Here is a 9,749-nt window from a genome sequence, read left to right as displayed (position 1 = left end):
AGAGAGAGAGAGAGAGAGAGAGAGAGAGAGAGAGAGAGAGAGAGAACTTCCCTACTCAGAATATAATAACAATAATCACTTCATCCACAAATGACTTCCCAAATCTGTTAGAACTAGGAGAAAGAAAATAAAATTTAATATTTATTTATTTACTTACTTGATTACCACATTTTAAATGGCAAACAACTTAAGTCAAGATGCGCCCTAAATCTACCAATTATAGTTATTAAATACGAGAGAACTTTTGGTAGACTTAGGATTCCAAGTAAACGAGCACCTGGCAAGGCACAAACATAACACGGCAGAGAAAACGACGCAGAGAAACAGTGGCAGTCACAGTCACAGCACCGACTAGAATCAAGTAATGAAATGAAAAGCCAGGCAACAATGAAAACAGCAAGAAAAAGAGGAAAGGAAAAGTCAGATACAGAAATCAAAATGAATGAAGAAAAGAAAACCAACCCCACAAAGATGGCAAGGAATAACTGGAAATAAATAAATTATTTAAGAAAGCAACACAAGTTGACCAGGCCTATAGCAAAATAGTACAGTGCATACTTAATATGTATGAAGCTCTGATCCACACAACTAAATCAATTAATTAATTAAGGTAGTTATAGAATAATAGCAAATACTTAAAAATTCTAGCTCAACAAAGAAAACACTGAGAAGTTATTTGAAAAACACTAGCATCACCAACTGAACAAAATTTGAGCAGTAGGGAGCAAAAAGACAGATTATGGGTCAGGCCAATAAGATGCAATATAATATTACACATTTTGGCAACTGGTTACAAAAGACTTCCAGACAGCAAATTAATTTGGAATTCCCCATTCATATCAAAGATTTGCAGAAAACAAAAGATCACATATACACCTTCGCTCTCTTATGTCCTTATCTCCATGTGATTTGAAATGTGAAGGACATACTGGAAAGTGGCCAGAAGTCTAGCATGGTGGTATGTGCCTATGATTCTAGCACTCAAGAAGCTGAGAAAACTCGGAAATTCAGAGTCAGCTTGGAGAACTTAGGAGGCCCACTTGCCCTCAAAAATCTAAGAGCTGTCATCTGGAGAGAGGGCTGCACTGTTAGAAGCATGTACTATTCTTACAGAAGACCTCAGTTCAATTTCCAGTACTCATGCCAAGAGGCTCACAGTCACAGGGAATCTGGCACCTCTGGCCTCTGCAGGCATCAGAAGATCCTATTTACTCTGTACTATAAACTGAAATTAAAGAAGACAACCTTTGGAACAGGAGGAACGTCTCATACTGTCATGCCTTCTCTGGGGGTGTACTGAGGAATTCTTAAAAACAGAATTTTTAAATGGCTGCCAATTTCATAAAAACAATAATAGCTACTGTCTTTTTATAAAAAGCTAATCAAGAAAAAACAACACTTTGAGTACGGATAAAGTTGCACATATTTGTATACTTAAACCAAGATCAGTATTTTTTTTCTAGGAAGAGAGTGCTGTAGGGGTATATACAAGGCAACCATGTTCTTTCTACTTTCTTCTACAAATTTGAAACTAATCTAAAAACCAAAGTGTAATGATGCTTAAATTTCTTTGATAAAATAAAAGCCTAAGCCACACATGCAAAACTATTACAGCGACTGTGTCTTTCGAGGTGAAATTTTTAACTTAATGCTTACTGTTTTCTATATATGAAAATAAAATGTGTACTCCTCATGAACTCTTAGAGAGTAGTTGATATGGGCTGGGGAGCTAGCTCAGTGGTTCAGTTTTCAACTCAAAAGAAAAAACAAAGACACTAAAAATAAATTCTAAAAGAGAAATCAAATTTGTGATGGTCCCAGAACTCTCAAGCACAGCAGAAGTGGGGATATTCTTTGCTATACATTTGGTTGAAGGCCAGCTTAGGCCACATGAGGCCCAGTAGTGCAACTCAACTCAGGAAATTAATCAAGTTACTTGGCAGTGTGCTCTCTTACTTTTAGCTACACAGAAACTATATGTTTTACATAGTTACAATTGAATGGTAAAGTATTGATTTTCTTTAGCATACTATAGCATTTTCTAAGAAGTAGTTGCATTTCAAACTATAAAAGATAATTTGGTTAAAACAAGTAAAATAAAAGCAAAAAGTAGGGCTGGCTATGTAGATACACTGATACAGTGCTTGTCTCGCACAGAACCCCTGGTCTCTCTCCAGCACAACAGAAACCAAGCATGGTGACAAATTCCACCATTTGGGATGTGGAAACAAAAGGATAACAAGTTTCAGTTCACCCTTGGCTATGTCGTAAGTTCAAGGCCAGCCTAGGTCACGTAAAACCCAGTCTCAAAACTAAAACAAAACAAAAAGGAAAAAAAAAAAAACAAGATGATGAAAAAATTACTGCATTTACTTTGTCAACACAGAACACAAAACCCAGAATGGAGGCAGGGGTTGGCTAACTAGTGGCTAGTTTAGTAACAACAGCAAAAATTCTCAAAACTCTCCAAATAAAAGAAGGAGAACAGATCCTTATATGAATTGTCCCAAAATAAATAAAAAACAGTGATCTTTTAATCAGCAAGGGATTCCTTCAGGATTTTTTTCATGTTTTACAATAACCTCATCCTAGGAGTATGAGTCCTGTGGAGGTTTTAGCCCCTGGTTACTATGTTATGAACCAGTACATCCTCGAGAACGGTATAACTGATGTAAGTATGTTCCCTTTTCCTACCTTCATTACATTGCTTGTCCAGCAGTGTGTTTGAAGGTTCGTCTGTGCCCATGTTAGCATGTTAGCATGAGGTCTGAGGTCGATGTTGTATCTACCTTTATTGCTTTCCACTTTATTTGTCAGACTGAAAACTTTTTCACCAAGCCTGAAGCTCACTAATTGAGCAAAATTAGCTGGGAAGAAAACCCCATGGACCTTTCTGTCTCTGCCTCCGACTGACAGAACTGTAGGCAAGCCTTTTACACTGAGGTCCTTCTGCAAGCACAGCAGCACACGAACACCTAAGTAATCTCCCCAGCACCCTACTTGGCTATTTTAACACTGCATTCTTCAAGTTTTACTCACATATTTTATCTCCAACCTTCACCTAACATAGATGGATTTAAGATCCAATATTCATTAGTTACTATGCTTTCATAGTACAGAGAAATGTCAAAGGAAAGCTAGACAAAGTAAAATACCTGTAAAAAGAGTGCACCACTGTGGCTAGTAAGAGAATGACACACTACTTGAGGATTTTCCTAGGTTCTAAGTCAGAAAAATAAACAAAGTAGTATATAGTAGATATGAGTTTAACAATCAATCACTAATAAGTCTCATATAGCTGAAGTGGGTCTTTAATCACTATGTAGCCAAAGATGACCCTGAATGTCTGATCATCTCCCCCACCTTCCGGGTGCTAGGCTGACAGGTATGTGTACCCCCAGATCATGCAGCCCTAGGGATTGAACTCAGAGCTAAGCAAGTACTCTACCAACTGAATTTACTTTTTAATTTTACTCAGATTTTTTTAGGGTATTAGTAAATAATCAGCAGTAAAATAGAAAAGCACAAAGGTTTCTAAAGGACGTTATGAAATTCAAATTTTAACAGAAAATTCTAAGGTTTGCCAAAATAGGATCTAAAAATTATGTTGATATCTTTGACGCCTAACTCACCTGGTGACTCTCTGCCCACGTCTGAGACCTGAGTGGAATCTACACAGGAAACCACACTGACGGCATTGGTGGGTGCGCTTGTAGTAAGGGTGGAAGGTAAGACTGCTGATTTCTTTGTTGCAATGATGACACTTCTGTAAGATTTTAAAATATAAATTACTTACACTATACACACTTCAAAATAAAATGAAGATTTCATTCCCTTTCTGATTTCTGATGCAGTCTTTAAAATATTCATTCAACTTAAGTTTCTTCACTGCTGTCCATACTTATGAGCCTTTTTCTCTTTTAGAGAGCAGGGAGGAGGGGATAGGAAAGGAGGGAGGGAGAGGTAGAGAGAGGGAGTACCAGCTTGGATGCTATTCCTCAGGAGCTTGTTTCTGACAAAGAGTCTCTCAGGAGGCAGAGACAGCTGGGTAGGCTAAGCCGGCTGACTGGGAACCCCGAGGCCCACTAGAGTCTGTCTCCCCAGACCTGGGTTTATAAGAGTACATCACATTCAGGTGTGTTTCTTTGTTTGTTTGTCTTTACCGTGCATGAGTGGTGGTCTGCCTGCACACGTCTTTGTACTATATTGTGACTGGTGTCCACAGGGTCCAGAAGTAGGCATTGGATCTCCTAGAACCTGTTACAGACAGCCGAGAGCTACTATGGGGCGGTGGGAATCCAGCCCGGGTCTGATGGAAGAGCAACGGAGGAGCATCCAGGGCTCTCAATCCCTGACCCATCTCTGCAACCCCCTCTCTGCTCTCCCTTCCACACACACAGCTTTGTAAAGATCACACCTAGGTCCTCTTGCTTTCACAGCAAACACTGTACTTGCAAGCTATCTCCCCAGCCTCGTTGTTTTTAAAACTAGGACAATGTCCTATGAAAATAATCCATTTTAATCAACATTTACCACATAAGACTTTTTTAAATTTAAGATCATCTTGAATTTTCTAGTAAATATAACCAAAGATAATTTTGAAGGGAAAAAAATTTGAAATTTAAGAGAAGTAATTAACTTTTTTTAAAATGTCAAAACTGATGCAGAAAACTCAGTATGTTTCAAGAAGGACTTTAAAGCACTGCTAATTTGAAATTATAAAACCTTAAGTATCTTAAAAGATAAAACAACACCTACACAAGCAATTGGTATGTATATAGCTCATAAACTATGACAGTTTTTGATTATATCATATAGAAAACAACAGACAATTGTTGTAAACAGAAAAGGTGCTAAAGAACCAGTTGTTCCTATTATGTATTATTCAAACACACATATTTATGATATACCAATTTCAATTAAAGTGCAATACTTTATACTAAAAGAGTAACTAAAAGACCTTGTTAGGCATAACTTAAAAGGCATTTTTAATTGAAGTTAGCTCCATAAACATGCAAAAACCCAGTTAATGAGGTAAAAGGACAGCTGATATATAATGCGCTCCCACTGCAGCTCTTACTTTTAATTACCCTGTGTTAACCATAAGCTTAAAGTCTTCAACATTCAATTTATTTAATCACATCTTTTGTTGACAATACTGTAAGCTGAAAGTATTCCCTTAATAGCTTTAAAGTATTTGATTTTTAAACAAAATTACTTAGGTACTTTATCCTAACAAATGTATTCATACTTTCTAAAGCACACAATTCTATTATTTTAAAAAATACATTTCTATTGTTAATTTTAAAAAAAGAAGAGGAGCAAAGTGAAATAGGTTCTGTTTTACTTCAGTGACTATCATCTGAGGGCAAACACTGTTGCCAATTAAATCAAGTTATCTTGTGCAAGGCAAGGCTTATTCAATGTACTTGGGGATAGCTGGTGTCACATCATTATAAGGGTGACTGCCAATGTTAACTATATACTAAAAAATAGAAGCAACAGCCACCTGAGCCCCCAATCCCAAAATGGTGTGCTTAAATCACGGTAGCTTATATCAGTTGAAGATCACTGACTTAAAGGAAAGTGGATATGACCTCTGGGTGGGTGCGTGTGTGTGCGTGTGTGTGTATGTATGTGTGTGTATGTGTGTGTGCATACATATGTGCTGGTGGAACCCTCAGAAAACAATACTAAATATTTATATTAATATAATTTATATACCAATATGTAAGAAAAAATCTCTATGCCCTAATAATTAGGTAGAAAATAATAAGTATGAATAATTTACTTTCCATTTTTTTAAAAAAGAACCATCACAATCTGTTTTATGCAAGCAACATCTTTACCGACGGGAAAATAACATAGCTAGTGAAACTGTGGCAGGCAGTGGCACTGCACTCTGCCTCATATGCCTGAGAGCCAGTGTTCAACTCACAGCAGTGAAAAAAAATCTTCCCTATAATCAAAATTTTAAACATAAATTTATTCTATGACCCAACAACTGTACCTCAATCTTTGCTTAAGAACATTTAAGTATGCAATAATACAATTATGCTTGCAGATGCACTAAAGTGGTTGAAAACTGGCAACTAACTGCACAAACGTCCTTCCTTCACAAAAATAAACTTTTAAATGGTGAGAACTGATATAGTCGGATAATACACAACAATACGACAGACTGCTGATAAACTTATCGACACGGATGAATCTCAAAGGTGCTATGCTAAATTAAGGAAGCCTATGTTCAAAAGCATGTTTTTATTTCCTTTTTTAAAAAGGTTCTGGAGCGGGTAAACTAATAAATGGTTTAGTATAAAGTTAAAATAGCCATTGCTTTGCGGGCTGGGTGGATGAGGGGAATCCTGCCCGATATTTGGGCAACACGAGTACATAAACAGGCTGCACTCCACACTTGTTCCTTGGCATGCTCAATCCTTATGTGGCCATCGCTAATTACAACACAACAAAACCTTGATTTGGTTTTTAAACATTTAGCGTGCTGTTAATAATATTTTCCGTGGTGAAAACAGCATATTCTTTTATTCAGTTCCATAAATATTTACTGCCCACAGTTTTGCACATATTCTCAAAAATTTATAGTTCAGTTTGAAAAACAATCTTAAAGTATACATTGATTTCATTTAATAAATAATTGGGGGAGGAAATATGAAAGGTAGCCAATGCCAGAGCCCTGAATTCCAAATCCTACTCCTCCCATCTTGTCCTCACCCTTTACAAGTCCTGAGACTACAGACAAGTACAACAAACAGCTTTTTAGCACATGTTTTGAAGGTCTGAGACAAGTCTGAAAGGTGAAGTAACTCATCAAAGTCAACTGTAGGAATCAACCACAGCTCAGATTCTCTGATGTCAGCCATTGCCGTACAATGAACTGTTTTTCAACTCTGCTAAGCTATACTTCCCATGCCATACACTCATCACACTGCATACAATTAAATGGTTTTCAGTACATTCACCAAGTTCTCCAATGTCATATTCATGTCAACACTTAAATGTAGCTATCTAGATTATAATCATCTATACAGAACAAAAATAAAGATTTTCAAGATAAGAAATTATACATATACAGTTAAATTACAAAAATATATCTGGTAATGAATAGAAAATGAGGTTTTATTTTTTTTTTAATTTTAATAGGGGAGTGAATGAAGCCAGTTCCCCACTACCAGAAATTATGCAGTTAAGTTTTCCACATTTAGAAAACTATCAAGGGCCAGAACATCTGGAGTGCAATGGATAAGACAGACCTGGGAAAACCACCTTTGTGATCATGTTTTTCATCCCTGCTGTTTATTCTAACTATGAATTAGTACATACAAAAAAATAAAATTAATAATTTCTGAATCCATTCTCTGATTCAAATCACTTCTGAGAAGTGATACAATGCTACTAAGGTTCTGGGCTGTATCAAAATAAAATTCAAAATCACACAATCTAATTATAATGCAATAAATAATGTATATATATTGCTTATTTAAATTTTATAACTATGCAAAATTTTAGCCCATTATGTTGATCCTGTAAGCATAAATCTAAACTAGGAAAGTAGACTCTACATTTTGAAAAGATAACCTAAAAATTTAAACTTACTATTCTTTAGTGGAAATTAGCTATACAAAAACAAAATATTTCTGTATTCTCTTTGAAAAAAAACAAGATGCAACATATATAGAGATCACTTGAGAATCTACTGCTATCAAGTGTGCTTATTTTTTTTATCCTTCCATCCCCGACTCTTGTGCTGGGTATTCAACTCATGATCAGGCACAGACTAAGCACAAACGCTACCTCTGAGTATGTCACAGGCCTTAAGTTTCTACTCAGAAAAAAAACTCAAAATCTGTCTTATGTTTATGAGGAAGTACTTTTTATAGCCCCACACACAGCAAGTGAAAATACTGTTGTTTTGCTGTCATTTTCCTAAATCTGGGACTCTGAAGGTTCTTTCGATTAATTAGTAAGAAGCACAAATAAAGAGCAATAATCTCTTCCAGACAAGTTTTAGAATTTCCATTTTAAAATCACATCAGTTGAAAATACCACAAACCTTCACAATGCTATTTTATTTAACATGGTTTAAAAAAAAAAATTAGCTGAGTACTTTAGTCCCAAAGGATTCAGCTGAAAACACAGACCAGCCCTTGAACTTTATCAAGATAAATCCCTGGCACCCATTAATCGCCAGAAAGAATCTTCCAATTAGATAAGAGCAGGAATCTTGGCATGGGAATGAACACAAACACCTTCCCTTTCACAGAAACTGAGCCTGGCAGCCTTTCAGCAGGGCTCACTCATGCAGCTGTTACCCTAAACTTCCCAGCTATTGCTTGGGAGTTGATAATTCTTAAGATATGAGGAGAGTTCTGATTTCTGGCACAGCATTCCTGAGATAAATACATGATCAGAGGGATGCTTTGAAATTCCCAAAAACACTCCATTGGCCCACGGCTTCAAGAAAAGTCTTTCAAAAGGTGTTTCTTGCTAAGAAAAAAGATAGGGGGAGAGACAGAGAAGATTGTACTCCATCAGACAGTATGTTAAATGCATACCAGACATGTTAAGTGTCACAGAACATCCTGGAAAATGCTACCAGCAAAATTATTTTTTTCCTTACTTTAACAAACCTTTTTAAAGTACAATACCTAAGCAGGATTCCCTAAGTAAATGCATAATCTCACTTAAGCAATGAAAAAAAATTTTAATTTCAACATTATTGAAAAGTAAAGTAAATAAATACCAAAATAAAACATTTTGATAATTCATAAAAACATTTTAAGTATATACTAAGTAAATTTAAGTACTTATGTATATACTAATACTTAAGTATTAACTAATACTTAAGACACAGCTAATTAAAATATTTAGCCACCCAATTGTTTCTTATTATTAACACTAGCACAAATTTAAGTTAATTTTAAGATAGGCATGGTGGCTCACACCCATAATTCTAGCCTTGACCAAGACAGAAGGATTCCTATGAGTTCAAGGGTCTATGACGAGACAATCATTTGAGCTGAGGAATCTGTAGCTGTCTGGAACAACATTGTAAGACATTATTTACAAAAGAGGAAATTACAGAGAACAAAAACTAAAACAACTGAAAAATACATCACTACATAGTCTAATATAGAAGTCTCTGATATTAAAAGCAAATAAATAAAACAGAAAACCTTAAGTCCATAAAATGAATGAACAGAAAATCTGATAAAGTGGCATAATTTCACGATCTCTATTCACAAGGAACTCCATAATAATAGAGAAACTGGGGGCATACCACTGTAATCACTGGCCAAAGCAAATGGCATCAGGAATAAAATAAAACCATACATATGCCACTGAACAGGAAGCAACAAAAAGAAGCTGTCACTTCTGCGATATTCTGCCAAAGATGCACTAACCTGAATCTCAGGCTAAGGCACATGAGATCAAAACAAAGTGAGAGGCATTAAGACACCTGAAGAGACATAATCTCAAACTGGATCATCTGAACAAATCTCTTCCCACTGGTGTTGGTTGCCCACAGGAACCAGATGATAAGACCCTACTGCTAAAGCACCATACATTTGGTTACAGGACATAGAAAAAGCAAATAAAAATAGAACGAGAAGCTTCCTCTCTGCTGGTTGGCTCTCCTGGAGTCAGAAGGTACTATACTTGTTGTTAAAAAAGAAAAATCAGGGGCTACCACGCGGCCCTGTTTAGCTGCTGAGGAATCCCATCTGGAC

General features: G+C 36.1%; 1 protein-coding gene and 1 non-coding gene across 3 annotated transcripts in view; both read right to left on the bottom strand.

Annotated features, from left to right (window-relative positions):
* Positions 1-9,749, bottom strand: part of Lrba (LPS responsive beige-like anchor protein) — a 488,275-nt gene that overhangs the window by 351,966 nt on the left and 126,560 nt on the right. For both annotated transcript variants that reach the window (XM_026787115.1, XM_026787152.1), the window contains one exon: positions 3,633-3,766. In XM_026787115.1, the coding sequence (XP_026642916.1) occupies positions 3,633-3,766 (134 nt within the window). The remainder of the gene's footprint in view (positions 1-3,632; positions 3,767-9,749) is intronic.
* Positions 7,160-7,321, bottom strand: LOC113457002. The gene has a single exon (XR_003377665.1). It is a non-coding gene; the product is annotated as a U1 spliceosomal RNA (small nuclear RNA).

This window comes from Microtus ochrogaster, chromosome 1 (genome assembly GCF_000317375.1).
Source record: "Microtus ochrogaster isolate Prairie Vole_2 chromosome 1, MicOch1.0, whole genome shotgun sequence".
Lineage (NCBI taxonomy): Eukaryota > Metazoa > Chordata > Mammalia > Rodentia > Cricetidae > Microtus > Microtus ochrogaster.
Note: the sequence above shows the minus strand (reverse complement) of the source record. Positions and strands in the feature narration are given on the sequence as shown.